This window comes from Solanum pennellii, chromosome 3 (assembly GCF_001406875.1).
Source record: "Solanum pennellii chromosome 3, SPENNV200".
Taxonomy (NCBI): Eukaryota; Viridiplantae; Streptophyta; class Magnoliopsida; order Solanales; family Solanaceae; genus Solanum; species Solanum pennellii.
In genome coordinates, this window is record NC_028639.1 from 63,904,967 (window position 1) to 63,922,984 (window position 18,018).

The 18,018-nt window shown below is 36.4% G+C and overlaps 2 protein-coding genes across 2 annotated transcripts; one reads left to right on the plus strand and one right to left on the minus strand.

Moving 5' to 3' along the window:
* The first annotated feature begins 506 nt into the window (after positions 1-506).
* On the plus strand, positions 507-14,098 carry LOC107015383 (protein MICRORCHIDIA 7-like). The gene is made up of 20 exons (XM_015215636.2): positions 507-1,037; positions 1,687-1,761; positions 1,871-1,905; positions 1,981-2,059; positions 2,591-2,683; positions 2,806-2,890; positions 6,732-6,807; positions 7,460-7,585; positions 8,162-8,260; positions 8,371-8,472; positions 10,314-10,475; positions 10,559-10,654; positions 11,160-11,211; positions 11,292-11,403; positions 11,481-11,542; positions 11,854-12,329; positions 12,741-12,832; positions 12,924-13,011; positions 13,333-13,455; positions 13,531-14,098. The coding sequence occupies exons 1-20, from the start codon at positions 644-646 to the stop codon at positions 13,606-13,608; spliced, it is 2,505 nt and encodes an 834-aa protein (XP_015071122.1). The 5' UTR covers positions 507-643; the 3' UTR covers positions 13,609-14,098.
* A 464-nt stretch (positions 14,099-14,562) lies between these two features.
* Positions 14,563-17,854, minus strand: LOC107014891 (TPD1 protein homolog 1-like). Its single transcript, XM_015215004.2, has 4 exons — positions 17,588-17,854; positions 16,861-17,173; positions 16,426-16,518; positions 14,563-15,373 (listed from the first exon to the last, which is right to left on the minus strand). The coding sequence occupies exons 2-4, from the start codon at positions 16,958-16,960 to the stop codon at positions 15,036-15,038; spliced, it is 531 nt and encodes a 176-aa protein (XP_015070490.1). The 5' UTR covers positions 16,961-17,173; positions 17,588-17,854; the 3' UTR covers positions 14,563-15,035.
* Between the last annotated feature and the right edge of the window lie 164 nt (positions 17,855-18,018).

Below are 18,018 nucleotides of genomic sequence, written 5' to 3' on the forward strand. Positions count from 1 at the left end.
ATCTGACACACTTTATCTTTTTTATTAATTATCAAAAAATATTTAATAGGAACATGTTTTAAATAAATAAAAATGTTTAATAAATATTAATTTTAATTAAAATGTCTAAGTGAATTATACAGATACCTTAAAGGACTAGATGACTCAATTCTATAATTAAACTCATTATATAACTATATAAAAAAATACATAAATGAGAAAAATAATTTTTCTATTATTCCAATTTATTTTATAATAAATTAAAATCACTCAAAAGTCACCTTATAATAAACTTTTCGTCTCAAATAATTTCATATCAATTTAAAAAAAATACACATACGTTAATGTATACATGAATGTGTAAATAGTTCATGAAAAACCGGAATGGACACTCCAATAAATTCAATGGATCAAAGTTGTTGATCAGAAGAGCAAGTGAAGGGTCGGTGTTGAACCGAGCCAAAATCTATAAAGGGTCGGTGTTGAAACCGAGCCATAATGCTAAACAAAACATCATTAACTTACGCTAATTAAAAAGTGGGACCCATAGTCAAAAACTGGCAACAGATCTCGAGAAAATCGGGCGGTTCATCGTGTACGTGAAAACCCTTTTTTATCAAAATTCTTTGAATCTCACTTTGTGCTCTCTAATTTCCCTTTTTGCATGGCGAATTCCAATATTGTAATTAAGCAAGAAATTTTGGAAGGGTTTACCAAGAAGCCGCCGGAGAAATCTTCACCGGCGCCTCAATCGGTTTTTATTGATCTAAGTAGTAGTGATGATTCCGACTCCGATTCCGGTTCCGATTCCGGTAGTATTTCCGGTAATGGTAGTAATAGGCCGAAGAAGAAGAGGAAGAGTGTACAGGATGTGAACTTCGCATTGCCTTTGGGATTTTTGGATCCTTTGCCACCGCCCAAGGAACCTCCATTGCCGTTACCGGCTCCGCCTAATGGAAGTAATACGGATTTAGGTGTTTCCGGGAGTAGTTGCAAGCAGTTTTGGAAGGCCGGAGATTATGAAGGGTCTTCTTCTGCTAGTTCAGTACTAAAATCAGGTTTGTATTATTTTTCTCGAGCAACTTGAACTAAGAAAATTAGCTGAAATTGTTGGTTTTAATTCGTGCATGCCAGCAACTATGTGCCCTTTCCGTTAAATTTTTCTATGGATTGTTTTATTGTACATATTGGTGGATTACTTTAAGCTTAAAATTGTTGGTCAGTTGGATTGTCTAAATCTTGTTGAAAATGGGGAAACTCTGAGTTAGTTCAGAGCATTAAAGATTGTTATCTTGTAATTTTTTCTTTATTGTGCCTTAAATTTGGTGGGTGAATTGGATTGTCTAAATCTTGTGGAATATGGTGTAGTTCGGAGACTTAATGACTGTAATTTTTGGTGGATTATTATATAATCTTAAGTTGGTGGGTGAATTGGATTTTCTCCATTTTTTTGGATATGAGGAAACTATGGTTATTTATTTATTTTGGTTAATTAGGTAAGTTAATTAAGTTTAAGTGGAAAATCTCTCTCCTTTATTCAGTGAATAGAATGTTTCAAAGTTCATTTATTAACTAACCTTATTGGAAGTATTAATATCTCTGGTTATGTATACTAATGAAAGGATATTATATATATTCCTTTTTGGGTTCTTGTAGTAAAGAGGATTATTTTAGCGTGGGGAGTAACATACTTTCTCAATCTTGTAGGTGGTATAGATCATGTCCGAGTTCATCCCAAATTCCTACACTCCAATGCCACAAGTCACAAGTGGGTACTTGGAGGTAAATTATCACATTTGATCTTAACCATATTTTTTGTAGGGTTTATTACATACCTTACAGTTTTTGCCCTCTTGATTTCATCTTTTCTGATCGTATACAATCCCTGCAGCTCTTGCTGAGCTCTTGGACAATTCATTGGATGAGGTATACTTTTTGGCTTACTACTATCATTTGTTACTTGCACATAACATATGTTTTAAGTTCACTATCTTTGATAAGGTGTCCAACGGAGCAACATATGTGAACATTGATATGGTCAAAAACAAAAAAGATGGGAGCAGAATGCTTCTGATTGAAGGTATTTCTTTTTGTTGCGAGAACTATGATTCTCTACAAATGAGAATGCCAGAGTCTTTTTTATGTCAGATAAGCTGTCTTCCCAACCAATTAATTTCTATATCCTCACCTTTTATTTTTCTTCCCTCCATTTTCATTTTTAACTTTTATTGGGATTGGTGAAGTGGAGAATGGTTATGTGCTTCCAGTTCTCTTTAATTCTTGTGAATCAGACAACCAGTAAAGAGGACATCAATTTGTGTTCTGTGTATTTTGAGGAGAAGCAATCTCAATGTTAGTTCCTAGGAACACGATGCCCTACATGGAGTTCCCTGTTAGATGGTATAAAACTGTGGATAGGCTATGCTTCATTAATAGGAGCAATAAGCTGGCTAAGTCTTTTAACCACCCTAAAAATGTTAATTGTTTGAAATATTTAATTCCTTTATGCACTTAATCTCTCTCTCTCTCTATTATCAAGGCTCTTAACTTTCCTCTTCATTGTATCATATGCCTCATAAAACTGTCATTTATCTTGCTCATTCTTCTATAGATAATGGTGGTGGGATGGATCCTGAGCGAATGAGGCATTGCATGTCTTTGGGATATTCTGTGAAAAGCAAAATGGCTGATACTATTGGGCAGTGTGAGTTTTAACTGAGATGCTTTTGATTTGAAATGCTTTTGATATTGTTAGTTTCTGTTCAGTTGTTCAAATTATCAATAATGTTCATTTCAGCATATAACTTAATTTTGTGCTTTGTATAGATGGAAACGGATTCAAGACAAGTACCATGAGACTTGGAGCTGATGTGATTGTTTTCTCTCGTTCTGATGGGAAGCCAGGGAAAAGGTTCTTACTTCTGCCTCCTTTTAATGGTCTCTTACTCTGTTCTTCCATTTCTCAATTCAGCTGGTACAAGTTTGGGCGTAGGGCTTGCATGTTACTGAAGTTCCATTCATGGACTTGTCATAACTCGTGTATTTGTTCCCTCTCCGCTCATCATCATTTTATCTTCTTGGTTTCATATGTGCAAGCTTTTCTTCTGATATTATGTGTAGCTTTGTACTTTCTTTGGATGATCACCATTCTATGATTTTCTTAGTAACTTGTAGAACAGAATATTCATGATTCTCACGCAGTCCTAATGGTATTCCTAATTGGCAAAGAGTAGGACGCCATAGTTCATGACATGCTGTCCGTTATCAGTTATAATTGATTGTATGGGAATAATGAGATTATTTTTGAAATTGTTGCCTTGGTTAAAAACTATGTATGGTAATGGAGCGTGAAAAGGAAAATCTCTTTTAACCCTGCCTTCTGTAGGGCGCAGGTATAAAGTGTGATGGGGATGGTCAGGGCCAAAACGTGAAAAGTAAATTTGTGAGGTTATGTTGGTAGTTTCGTCCCATCAACGCAGCTTTAATTCCACTGTGCAATGTTGATTTCCATCCACTCTCCTATCTGACATCCACACCAAAAATAAACAAATAAAATAAAATATAAAATTAGAATCTAATACAAATTGAGATAATAAGTTGAGGTTTGTGTTGGGAAGAAAATGACCCACAAAAAAAATATTCACAGTTTATAACTGCACTAGACACGTAGCACCATTTGTTACACTTTGCAGAGTCGTGAGTAGAATGTTTGAGGATACACATTTAAAAGAAAGAAACCTGTTATGACTTTTCCACCTTACTATAATATCAGTCACGGATCTCTACAATATATATGTATAGAAAAGGGCCTAAATATCCTCGAAGTATTGGAAATGGTACAAAACTACCCTCCATCCACCTATTGGCTTCAAAATGCCGTTTTCACCCACCTATTGTCTCCAAAATACCCTTGTCATCTACCTTTGGGTTCAAAATTGACCACTTATTTAACGGTTTCAAATTTAAACCATTTGAATAATTTTTTTAAATACTTGGCGCTCAAACAATTTGATACAATCTTATTTATTAATATCATTTATAAACCAACCAACTACCCACCCACTACTAATTAAACCTCACCCAATTAATAAATCAATTCTAATATTAAAATCGCCCCAAACACTACTAAAACACGACGAAATTACAAATTCCTAAAAATGACATTCAAAATTATTCGAGTCTGAATTGAAACTTCAATTAAATTTAGGTTGAACTGCTTATTTAGGAGGACACTTTCAATAGGATTCTCTTTCAAGCTTAAATTTGAATTTTATAATTAAAGGTAAAGAAGTAGTACATCCCGAATTAATTCATGTACTTTTTTAAACATAATTTAATAAATAATATTTATTATTTGTTGTAAATATTAAAACTTTAATATATTCTTTTTTAAAAAGTTATCTATTAAGTAACATCACATAATTGAGACGAGTGAATAATTAAGCTGAACATACTATAGTCAGACTTTTAAGTTTATCGCTAATTTTTAATTAGACACTTGAATTATAATATGTTTTGATTGAGGACTTCTATGTATGATAATCTACTTCTATAGACATTTTCGCCTCAAATTTTTAGAATTAGGTGTAGTTTTTCTGTTGTTGCATTAGTAATGAGGCGGGTTTATTATTTGGGTGTGGTCTAATTAGTATTGGTGGTAGTAGATTGATTTATAAATTATATTAATAAGTTAAATTATAACAAATAGTTGAGAGTCATGTATTAAAAAATATTTAAACTGTTTAATAAAAAATCGTTATAAGTGGTTAATGTTGAACCTAAAGGTGGATGACAAGGGTATTTTGGAGCCAATAGATGGATGAGAAGTGTATTTTGGAGCCAATAGGTAGATGGAGGGTAGTTTTGCACCATTTCTGATACTTCAAGGGTATTTTAGGCCCTTTTCCGATTTATGTATTGCTTCTCTTTCTTTGTGTTGCTTTGATGAACAAATGAGGGAGAAATGCCCTCTATTTATATGGTTAGTATACCTCTTTCTAGCATCATCAATGCTATTAGCAAGTTCATATTTTTTAAATTTTTCTTCCATGTATTAATATATCGGTTTGATGATGTGGGAGGAGTTGGTTGAGGTGGTTAGAGTCCATAGCACGGTGCTTAGGACCCTTATAGATTACCTACTCCTTAGTAGGAGATAGAGGTCTTTTTAAGGACTCCAAGGTTATCCGTAGTTAGGATCTTACTACCCAATATAAGCTCATAGTTGTAGATTTGGATATCAACAAAATTAAGTGGATGCATCAGAGAAGCAACTTGAGGGAGGGGGTTGAGACTTACGGTGGTGGAATGGGAAGTTTCAAGGAGACGGAAGCCAAGAATGCTTTTTATGCGACATTAGTGGAAAGCACAAATCAGGAGGACAAGCAGAAGAATCGGGAGAAGTATAACGCCACATATAAGGAAACTCAACTCACGGTTACGACAGCTAAAACTATAGGATTGGAGCACTTGTATGAAGAGCTTGAGGGCAAACTGCGGTGATAAAAAATTGTATAGGCTTGATATGGTAATCAATGATAATACAGTGAGAAACAAGGACACGAGAATGTTTGCATGGATACCCTTTTAAACTAAGGGAAAAACCACGACTAGAGAGGAGAGATTGATTTCACTATAGCAAAGATTTTTACCTTTGTATTCTCGGGTAAAATGCTTAAACACTATACACTGTAAAGACGGAATCCTCTTTTGATTATCTTACCTTATTACTGTCTCACTCGCACTCTATTTTTTCATCCTAGAGTATTTGCTCGTACTGTCAGTGATTTACTTTAAAGCAACTGATGTGTTGTGTCTTACCCTGTGCTGCTTGGATGGATTAATTAGGGGTAAATTGATCTATTTATAGGGCTGGTATACCCTTTGCTTGAATCATCAATGACATGCAAGTTCTTTTTATATTTCCTGTATTAATTAGCTGGTTGCCAATTCCAAAAGGTGGCTGCTCAAAATATTAGCTGCAGATCGCTTTCACAGTTCTTGTCAAAGGAAAAGGAAAAAAAACACGGGACTGGAATCCTGAAGGTTATGCATGTGCTCATTGCTGACTTGGGTCTGATATGGTCGATTTCTAGTTTAATGTCATTGACTCTGTGATTTTTATGTGGTCTGCTTAAGTATATTTTGTCAACTGGTGGAACGCTTGGGTCAATTGTGAAAATAATTTGTGGCTGGAGTTGTATGATATGGGACATTTGCCTAGCGCTAGCACAGCACTTCCTTATACTTAAAGTTAGCTCTTATGTTAAGACCAATGGTACCTAGGAATCCAGGTGTCTAAACCGGTAACCCAAAGTCTGATGCCTAATTTCCTATCAAGTTACATGAAACTTTGTGCAATCAAATATACTTTGTGGGTACATTCAATTTTTAGCAAGTTTGGAGTGTGTTGAAAGCTTATGCATGAAGTAGCTATACCTTGTCGACTTGGGGTACGTTGAGGAAAATGAAGACTCTGTATAACACAGGTTTGTTGTATCACTGAGAATGGCATGTGAGTTGCGAGTGCAAGGCCTTATGATTGGTTCCTTGCACAGGAGATCCCTTCCTTAGTTTCCCTTTTATTTCTGTAAGTTAGTGACGTCTGATCTCAACTTCCTCAGGCTCTTGTGGCGTCTCCCACTCTTGTATATGTGATTATCATCCTTTCAACGCTCGTTTCTCTCTCTTTATTCTTGTGGTGGTTGGATACTGCTACTTAAGATTTATCCTGTATTTTCTTTTGATTTCAGCCCCACACAGAGCATTGGATTGCTGTCCTACACATTCTTGCGGAACAAAGGAATGGAAGATATTGTTGTTCCCATGGTAGGCATGCTGAATTATTTCAAATTTCCATTGTTTCAAATCTATAGTTATTGTGATCTTATGGTGAAAATGTGGATCCAGTCCCTCTTTCTGAGGCAAAGTGCATATGATTCACTAACTATAAATCCAATCAATTAACTCTTTGCCCCTATTCTCATGTTAGATATCTAAACGAAGTAAACAAACTCTCTGCTTTATATGGAGTTCAGTTGTTGATGTACTAAATGTGCATTCTACCTTCCATTTTGTTCAAGCTGTGCATTCTACCTTCCATTTGTACTAAGTGTGCATTCTACCTTCCATTTTGTTCAATTTGTGTGCTGTATCAGTGCTTAATGTTTCTTGTGGAAATTTAGTACTAGTGTTTGCGCTCTTCCTCCTATTTTTTGGTTGTGTTATCTTATCTCTAAGCTACAGCTTTTAGAAAACTTGATAAACATGTTTCTGGCCTTGCTAATGGTGTCCTGATTTTACTTTTTCCCTTTAACTGTTCTTGTATTTCATCTCTCGACTTCTATTGGTAAGTCCTAGTGAAGAGGGATTACTTATTCCCTTCATGAGAATGATATTTTAAAACTTTCTTGGATATTAGTGACCTCAGATGTGTTCACAAGCTCTTATATTGATTTTTGTTTTCATGCTATTGTGACAGCTTGACTATGAAAAAAGAGAAGGGTGGGACAGGATAATACGATCATCTTCTGATGATTGGGATAAAAATCTCGAGACAATAATTGAGTGGTCCCCTTTCTCAAGTGAAGCTGATCTTCTTAGACAGGTAAATTTTCAAAACAATCCTCCTACAACCCCCCAAAAATGGAGTAGTATTTTAATTCCTTCCAGGATTGTTAAACTAGTATGACAGATCTTGTACAAGAGCAATGAGAAGATATAAACTGTCGTTTGAGTAGTTAAATTACTAAGTGCACAATTGGAAAGATTTGCTAAAGGGTGTGTAACCCTGATTCCAGTATTAAATAGAACATATACTCACCCCCAAATTTAATTTAGCTTAAAAAATCTAGCTCTCCATTGTTAACCTTGGCCCAGCCAGTGTGCAACCCTATTCTGAAGCTTTTTTGTGTATGCCTCTCCTGTCATATATAGTATATATTCTTCCAGCCAGCACTATTCAATGAACTTCAGCAATCGTATTCTTACCTTGAGAATGTGCCCATTGTAGCTCCTGGTTCCAGTCCATGGCCTGCCGATGTTGGAATTTATGAACCATTTTTGTGCACACTTGGGTTTACATGATATTGACTTGTCAATTTTGTTTCGATGTTACTCTGCGTTCAGTTTCGGATGTGGTGTATCTGCTAATCATTCAATTTTTTTTCTGTACACGCTGCAGTTTAATCCGATGAAAGGTCAAGGCACTCGAATTGTAGTATACAATTTGTGGGAGGATGACCAAGGACTACTCGAGCTAGATTTTGATGCTGATCCACATGTAACTCCTTAATATTCTTTACTTGTTACTTGTTTTTTCTGCTTTACTTAATGTGCTGTCACATGATACGTGGTTTTCGAGTGACATGCTTCTTTCATTCTCTCCTTCAGGATATTCAAATAAGAGGAGTCAACCGTGATGAGAGGAGCATACAGATGGCCAAACAGTATCCGAACTCCCGGCATTTCTTGACATATAGACATTCACTAAGGGTAAGTAATAATTGTTCTGTCATGTGTCAGTGGGAGCATCTTTGTTACACATCACCAGGTTATTTGGATTTCATGTTACTGTGGAGGTTCTGTGATTAAATTGATTAGTTCCTCGACTCTTTTATCCAAACTAAGGGTACAAATTTGTCTCTAACTAAAAAATATCGCAGGCTAGTTGGGCAAGTATTTTCCAAAAAAAAATAAAAAAAAATTAGGTTTTATTTGCAGCAGTTCCAAGTCCCTGCTTGGATTGTGGAGGTGGTTTATACGCTTCTGGAACGAAGCAGCAGTTGTAGTTATCAAGTGGGCATTTGCCTTTACCCATGTTGATCTACATCAAGAGCAACTGGCGACTATCGTCAATCCTAAGCATTCCTAGTGCGTCTTGGTTGCAAGTTCATCATCCTAACATTTTGATCATTAGTAGTTGTAGACCAATTTTTCCTTGTATATTTCTTTAGTAGAACTTGTGCTTGTTGCTGCTGCTGCCTCCTTTTCATCGTTCATGCAACCATAAACAGCCTCCTTACCTTTCTACGTAAGGGTAAGGTCTACGTACACTCTACCCTCCTCCAGACCGCATATGTGGGATTACACTGGTTTTGTTGTTGTATACTCTTAGCAGAACATTGACCAATTATTTTCAAATCCTGAGATTAAGTGCATGTACTTAATTTTATTCGCCCATCAGAATAAGATGAGATGCAATTCTTAACCAGCAAAATATGCTCTAACACACTTGTAGAATTTTCAGATTATCTGAATAGTGTTTTAGCCAAGCGATACGAGTTGCTTGATGAATTGATTTATTGGAATTATGGGATGAAATTGGAGAGAAATAAATCAGTTTCTCTTAATTTATGTAATGCATAGTTAAAATGATTTTGGTCTATTTCCTAATGTTGGGCCTTCTCCTATGAGGATCAGTTGCAAAATGTACATCGAGGTCTTTGTTGGCCTCAATTAGGTGCAACAATTTTCCGTATGTTGTGAAGGGAAACACAAGTTTCGGGGCTAGCTTAGTTATTGAATGCTTGATTCAGTGAATTCTGAGACAACCTGGTCATAAATGGATATTGGTTTTATTCTCTTCTTCCATCTTTTCTCCACTGTTATGGTGTTAGCAAAGTGTGAGAACATGAGACAATCCACTTAAGAGGTGTGAATTTCTGCCTGAATGTTTTTTTTTTCTTTGTTTGATATTTTGCTTCTAAAGCTCAACAGGAATGTTACCATCTTTACAATTATTAAAATGTTGAAACAAAAGAGATGATATTAAAATAAGGGTGCATTGTTGTGTTAATATAACTCTGTTCTGATTAGTTGACTAGCCTATTTGATTTTTAATAGCTGATTTGTTTCCTCTTCTATTCTTCGCCTATGTACGCCAGTGGCGGAACCCACATATACTTTAGGGGTATCGACAAACACCCCTTTGTCAAAAAAAATACAGTGTGTAGCTAGGTAAGAATACTTTTGTATGTACATATATGACATATTGACACTCATTGGCTTCTACCTGATTTTACTTCCTTATATGTTGATACCCCTTGGTCAAAATTTCTGGCTCCGCCACTGCTCTACACTCCCCATACCCCAGATTGTACGACCACACTGGGTATGTTGTTGTATTATTCTTTGCTTACGTAATGTACCTACTCTTTCTTTAGCCCTAGTTTGGTTCAGTTCGATACATGGTTTTGCATTTGATTGGAATTCCTGTAGCTTTGTCTTTTCTATAGTGCTACGTCCGTTTGTTGTTCTTAGTATTTACAAAATACGTATATGATTTTTCTTAGAAAGTAAATTTGTTTTTATCATGTGTATTCTTGGATTTTCAGAGCTATGCATCAATTCTATACTTAAGAGTTGCTCCTGGCTTTCGGATTATTCTGCGGGGTAAAGACGTTGAGCACCATAACATAGTAAATGATATGATGATGACCCAAGAGGTTACGTATCGCCCTATGCCTGGTGCAGATGGAGTACCCAAAGATTCCAATGTAATGTCTTTGAAGGCAAACTTGATTTGGATTTTGTTTCAGTGATCAACATTTTTCTCATTCATTTTCATTTATGCTTGTAGATGGTGGCTACTGTGAAGATTGGGTTTGTAAAGGATGCTAAATCCCATATTGATGTTCAAGGGTTTAATGTCTATCACAAAAATAGACTTATTAAGGTTTGTCTTTTTTCTGAAATGCAATTGTTTTAGTAAACGGTGATGGTGGCTGTAGGTTGCTGATATCTTCTTGATTATGTTGTGGAATGCTTTCCCCAGTACCTTTGTATACTAGGAACTTGTATATCAGATTTTTTTAATGAGACATGCACCTTTCTTTTTTCTAGAAGGCAACATTTTGTATTTGTATTATAAAGATTACCCTGAAAACTAGAGTAATGAACCGTATTAGCAAAAAACGTGGGAATGAGACGTGCGCTAGATGTTTTACCTTATCCTGCAGTGAAATAATTTTGTTGTTCTCCCCCATCTGCCATCTGCTAATCCAAAAAGAACAATTTTCTTATCCTTATACTACCGGCTTTGTCAACATATGGTGTATATGAGTTTATGTAGACTTTACTCTATTGTCAGTAAGAGATGCATAGTTTGGAGCCTTTGCATGGCAGAACATTCTCCATTTTGTGATCTAGTGATCTGTACTGAAGTTTCCTTCTGTTGTCAGCCATTTTGGAGGCTTTGGCATGCTCCTGGAAGTGACGGGCGTGGAGTTATAGGTCTGCTCTTTTATCTTAAAAGTCATTCCTTATAGCTTGCATGTTTAAAGTGCTTATTGTTTTGCAATATTTGATTCCAGGTGTATTGGAAGCCAATTTTGTTGAACCAGCACATGACAAGCAAGGGTTTGAGCGTACAACAGTTCTTTCAAGACTTGAAGCACGATTAGTGCAGATGCAGAAAACTTACTGGTGTGTTCTGTTTCACCTCCGTGTTGTGCTTTTCCATTGTTACATGTACTTAGTATACTCCTCATTTTCTTTTCCAGGTCAACACTTTGTCACAAAATTGGGTATGCTCCTAGGCGGAATAAAAAAGCTATTGCACGAGGTATCCTAGGTTTACTTTCTTTTATCTTAATTTTTCATCCTTCATCAATGCTTTACACAACTTTTAGTAATGTTCGACTCTTTCAGCGGACTTGTGTTCATAACTTCATATATTTTACAGTAATCTCTATTTTTTTGAGAAAGACAGTAAATCTCTATTTTCAAAGAAGATATTACTTTTGTTTTTAAGGTTTTTGTTTTTTCTTGATTTGTTTACTTTTTTAATTTCTCAGCTCAAGATGTGATCTTGCCTTCTGATTATATCTAGTTTCTTATTATAATTGATAAGTACATAATTATGTTTTTCAACAGAGGATTCTCCTGATTATCCTTCTTTAGCATCGCAACCAAAACATAATAGTTCTGCAAAGTCATCCGAGAAGATTTATCCTTCTTCAGCATCGCAATCAAAACATAATAGTTCTGCAAAGTCATCTGAGAAGATTTATCCTTCTTCAGCATCGCAATCAAAACATAATAGTTCTGCAAAGTCATCTGAGAAGAGTAATGGTGATGGGCATTTAAATGGCAAGCATGATGGCAAAACCAGAAGATCTAGAAACATACCAAGTTCTTTGGAGCCATCAAGTTCTGCCGAAGATGACAGCGATGATGATGTCCAAGTTGTCCTTCCAAAGAATAAACCAGTTGGACATCAGAATCATACTAATGGAAAAGATGGTCCTCGGGTTATGCATTCACCGCCAGGCTTTGGACAAAGAGTTGCTGAGCAAGTATGTTCTCCTGGTGGAAACCTCAAGCGTGTTACTAGAAGTTCAAGATCAAAGGTAATTTCTGATCTATGTGCCCTTTAACCTCCAAATCTTCTTCTGGATGTCTTATTTTTTGCAAAGGGTTAGGATCCTTAGTAATAGGATGTCTCCAATTAGCGATATATGCCAGAGTATCATGTTAAATTGCTGCACTTGTAGCCAGTGTGCTCTTTTACAAGGTTTGTTCATGTATGTCTTGATGAAAATTTTGAAGCTACAGGAGATTCTAACATTCATTACCATGGACTCTCAGTGAACACATTCCGTTGCTTTTTTGGGTAGGGAGGGGGTTTGGTATGGCCCAAAATTTTGTGCTCATCAACCTTTGAAATTTCTCATTAGGGAAAATTGCTCTTCAATAGAATTTATTTCAGGGAGAGTTGGAGCAGATAGTGGAATTGATAAAGTTGTTGTTTGGTCCAATAGGGAGATGCTGATGAGAATGAGGGCATGCTGCCAGATAACCTCACGGAGTCTCTAGAGCAATTAAAAGCAGAGAATCATGAGCTTAAAGAAAGGTCTTGTTCTGCAACCTTTGCATTATTGTCAAAGCTATTTTGTTTCATTTTAGGTTCATATGAACTATCAACATGTCTATTTATTTAACAGGTTGCGGAGGAAAGAGGAAGAGATTTTAGGTGATCTGTTACGTGATTTACAGCATGAAAGAGAGAGATCCAAATCACTTGAAGCTCAGGTTAGATGAGATTTTGATGTTAAGTGTTTCCCAATATAGCCTCATTTCTGTGAATGAAAGTTGTTGATGTGAGAGGAACTGGTAATCAGTAGTTTTCCGTCCGACGTTGAGTTTGGATATGAAGTACTACTTGTTCATGTTCCTTTGTCTGTCTTCATTCTCGGAACTGAAAACATGATCTTAAGGTCCGTGGACCTTTCTGTGGTTCCTGCTATTGAATCTATCTGCAGTTTATTTTTGTAATAGTAATGGTGAAACTCTGTTAGACTAGATTTTGATGGGTTCTTTAAAGAAACTGAAATACTTCTGCTCCATGTTCAGCTGCAGGAGTCTACTAGAAAAATAGAGGAACTTAACAAGGAGCAAGAAAGTTTAATAGACATATTCACGGAGGAGAGACAACGCCGCGATATGGAGGAGGAGAACTTAAGAAAGAAGTTGAAGGTGAACTTCACTCAACTCTTTGCAACTTTTCTTTAGGAAGTGAATAGTCAATTCATTTTCTTGGCTCGATTTCAGGATGCATCAAATACTGTACAAGAGCTTCTTGACAAGGTGCAGGTTCTGGAGAAGACAAGGTCTGCCAATTATAGGTAGTTTAAATCGTGTAGAGAACTCAGAGGCTCTCTTGGTTGTCCATGCTGTACATATTATGAGTGGTCCATAGCACCAAAATTCGTAGGAACATCACTTTGGTGCAGTGATTTTAACCTAATTGTGCTTCCACTGCTCTTGAGCTTCGGGCACACATGCATTGCTCATTTCTTCTCCAAGTTTCGGTTGTCTTGTCTAGTAGGGTGGTTTATAGTGAACCTCGATTCCCTATTGTCTTTAGAACGTGAAGCCTCTCATCTTCTTAGCTTTGAAGTGTGCTGGAATTGACATTTTTTGTTGCCTTACAAGGTGTTAGGAGAAATATCAATGCCGAATTTTTTCCCAGGATGGTGTGCTACTGTATTGTAAATATTCTAGAAAATGGCCAGACTTATTGCCCTCTAATTTGATGGAGATGCTGGTGCCATTCTTTATTTTTGTCCAACAATTTTGTGGTGATAATTTTACTAGTAATTGCAGCACAAGTTCATTATCGTTTTGTTCTTTGATGCATTATAGGAGCCTTCCAAAACAGTCGAAACCGAAGTACAATTGTAGCTTTAGTTTTTGCTTTGTTCATCGATTCGTATATAACCCTCCAAAATCCAAATACTCTTTAGGTGTAGATCGTTGCTTATAATCTACTGAGTGATGGAAGGGGTATATATGACCCAAAAGTATAACAAAGGGTATATATAAACTATTTCCAACAGTACAGGGGTATATTTAACGTTATTTCACATTGGTTAAGGTTTTGACAGTGATCTAACGTCTGGTCGTTTTTCAAAGTTTTCCAGAAGAAACTAAGAAAAAAGTTTGAACAATACTATAATCCCGATATCCTAAAACGGCGCAACTTATTTAAAAGATGCCAAGTGGAACTTTCGAAATGCCATGTTGATCAACAATGAATTAAGTGACAGGTCAGAATTAAGAGTTGTTACATGAATAATTGACTTCGTCACAATCCTTTGTAATTAGGTGTTGTCAAAGAATACGAAACAAGAGTCATTCAGAGCATGTACACTGATCCAAATAAAGAGAAACGCTCGAGAAGAGTTCGTATACTTTATATTCAAAACCCAAAAATTACAGCTTTCTTTTCTCAGTTAAGTCACTCTGATATGAACAAAACAAAAAGTCAAGACCCTTCAAAACAAAAGATCTCTACAATTACGAACAGAATTTTTTACTTTTCGGCAGCAAACACTCATCCATTAGTCTGCATCTCCACGTCCTTCCAAATAGACGCAAAGTAAAAGAGACAAATCGAGGAGGAGCAAGGCGGTGTTCTCAATCTATAAAACCCCAAAAGAAAAAAGAGCTATTGGAAATGCTTTTCTCCTAAAGGCTATCTAGCTCTATTAAATCATTGTTTCAAGTGTTCTTTTTTTTAAACTAGTGTTCAGTGTGTGCTATTAGACCCCCCCTCAGCAGACAACAGAAGAAACAGAGAGTGGGTAACGGAAAGTGTTGGCATATTGGAAGGATATAGTATGACCATTAATAAGAGGCTTCCCATCATTGACGAGACAATCGTCAAAATGTAGGCGCTTGAATATACGAGGGTTAATAAGACGAGCAGAGCTGAACCAACCACAGCTGAGATGGATACCGGAGATGTCACAGCCAGAGACACAGACGTTCATTATCTCCACTGTGTACGTGGGTATCCCACTGGGTAGAGGTGCTGTGGGTCCTTGATTTATAACAATATCAGATTTTGAACATTTGTCACCCCATATCCGGGTTGTTTCCACTTCATTTCCTGCACCAAAAGGCAATTGCACAATTATGTCAAACAATTCAAACAGCAATAGCAGACCTATTCGAAGTAGTTGGTTTTTTCCTTTTTTCCTATCAAATGTTGGGTCGGGTTTGACACTGGAACTTGAGCATTGATGGGTGCAATAAATAATATTTGCTGGTATGACTTCAAGTTTCTGGACATGGATTAAATATTCTTTAAATGGTCAATCATCTAAGAAATATGCCTTTTCACATGAGAGACTTGAAAAATAAGGCAATGTTGTCTATTACAATAGCTAAAAATTATCTGACTATTTTGGCCTGAATCGAAAGGGACGGAACAATCAGAAATGCTGATATAGGGAATTGGGGCATTTAAATTAGGTTTCCTTCAAATTATCTTAAATGGGACGACAGCAATGTGCACGTGAAACACAGAGCAAATACACCATTATATGAACAAATTTACAGAGCAGTGATAGAAGACAAGAGATGCCAAATATTCTTTTAATACCATACAAATTGGAAACACTAGCTATAATTTTATTTCATTCTTTTCTGTTTAATAAGATAAAACAAATGCAGACTGCATAAAATTGTTTCAACTTTCTAAAGTCAAAAAAATCGTTTGGAAAGTGATATTACATATCTGGCACGAGACATAGACTTACAAGCAGAAAAATAGAAAAATACTGAAGTTGCAGTAGCAGTTTCCCAGATTATGAAAATTTGCATGCGAAGTAATACAATGTAACCAGAGCAGAAACTAATAAAGCAAACGAGTAAATATGCATTTATATATTTTGTCCTCTTCTTCTTTTTCCTCTTTCAATTAGTTCAAGCCTTTTCCTCAACTTATGGGTATATGACCAATAGACATGAGAAAACAAAAACTGACGTGCGCCACCTACAAAGCAAAAAAATTGTACAGTAAACAGAACGCTGCCTGCCTGCTGCTGGGCTGTCTAGGCCGTACCTTAAAGCAAAAAAGGGGGATTTCGTAGAGCAAAATAAAATTTCAAATCGTTTTTCATTGTCAAGTTCTACAACTGAATTTTTTTTTGGACTAACCTTGATTAAGAAGCTTGCGATGAGGACCAACATTGGTGTTACCAGTGATGGCTGAATTTGCTTCCGCCATGAAATTGGGACCAATAAGTATGCCTGGAATCAAAGTCGATTAATGAAGCATTAAAGAAAAAAATCTATTGATAAATGAAAATAAAAAGCTGTAGCCGTCTATAGAATTTAATGTACACGATTTTGTAGTTGAAAAGGGGATGAAAAAGCTAACTAATCAAATAAATAATGGAAAGATCCTCGTGTGCTAATAATAAACCATAGAACAAGCAGACCTAACGAATAAATGCAATCTCATTCATTGAAAACCGACACCATTCATAACTATCTTCTTCTTCTTCTTTCTCTTTCTCCCACAGCTGTGCACAGCATGTGATTTTTCAGATAAACTATTTATTTCTCATCGTAAATACAATGCATACACACCTGTAAAAAACTCCGGTCCAATGATGAAGAGAAGAAAGAACGCGAACACGGCGGAGGTCAAACTGATTCTGGTTCGCCGTTTCAATGACTGAGAGCTCATTATGAAACCGAATGAACAAATATATTATATGCTCCGGCCTCCCAAAGACGCAAACTCGCAAAAATTTTCAGATGAATGTTTCGATTCTAAAGTTATGGAAGGAAGTTTCAGGAGAGAGACGTCCCGATTCACTGTCGCCGGTCCAGCTGACGGCGGAACTTTTCACAGATATACAAAACAGAACTGTTGAATCAGCTGGGACTCGGTCTTAGACTGAAATAACAGAGAGAAAAAGGAAAAAGTGATATGAGAGATGCGTGAAATGACTTGATAAACTTAAAAAAGTATGAGTTGACATAAAGCAAATATATATGTACCATTACATACTTTTTGAGAAGGTAAATAAAAAAATGCTATAAACTCACCCATCAAATCAATAGAAGCGCAGAAAGTAACAGAAGACGGAGCTAATTAAGAGCACATTCAAATAAGAAAAAAAAGTGGAATGAACAGAGACAAAATGTACAGAGTTCGCAAAAGCAACAGTGAAGCTTTTTTCTGAGTCTCAGTGAGACAAACAACACAGTTTCAACAAACGCCATAAATACCAAAACAGTGGAAGCAAAGCAAAGAAAAAGCCTGTATGTATAATTGCAGTAAATATGAATGAAGGTCGAGATTTCTCACCAGTTTTCGATGACCATACACGTACGGTACTTTGTTGAAAGAGCAAGCTCGTCGCGCACACACTGCTACAGAGACTGCAAAACTGCAGACAGAGAGAGTGGAAATTAAAGAGGCCTACAGAGAGAGAGAGAGAGAGAGAGTCGGTTCCGGACGCGTGCACCCTCTGTGTAGAGAGTGAAAGCTCAACATGCATTTGTATAGAGAGAGTGTGTGTGTGTGAGGATTTTACGAGTGAAAGAATGAATAAAAGGGAATCTGTGGGTTTTTTCGCGGAATGTTTGTAGATAGAGAAAGGAGATAAATGTCATTAAATGCCGTTGCTGCAGCTGCATGCTTAACCCTGATTAAATTCACTTCCCCACGCGGCAGTTTCAGCCGTGGTTAGGACTTGCAACCAATTTTTCCTCTTCAATTATACTCATGGACCATGG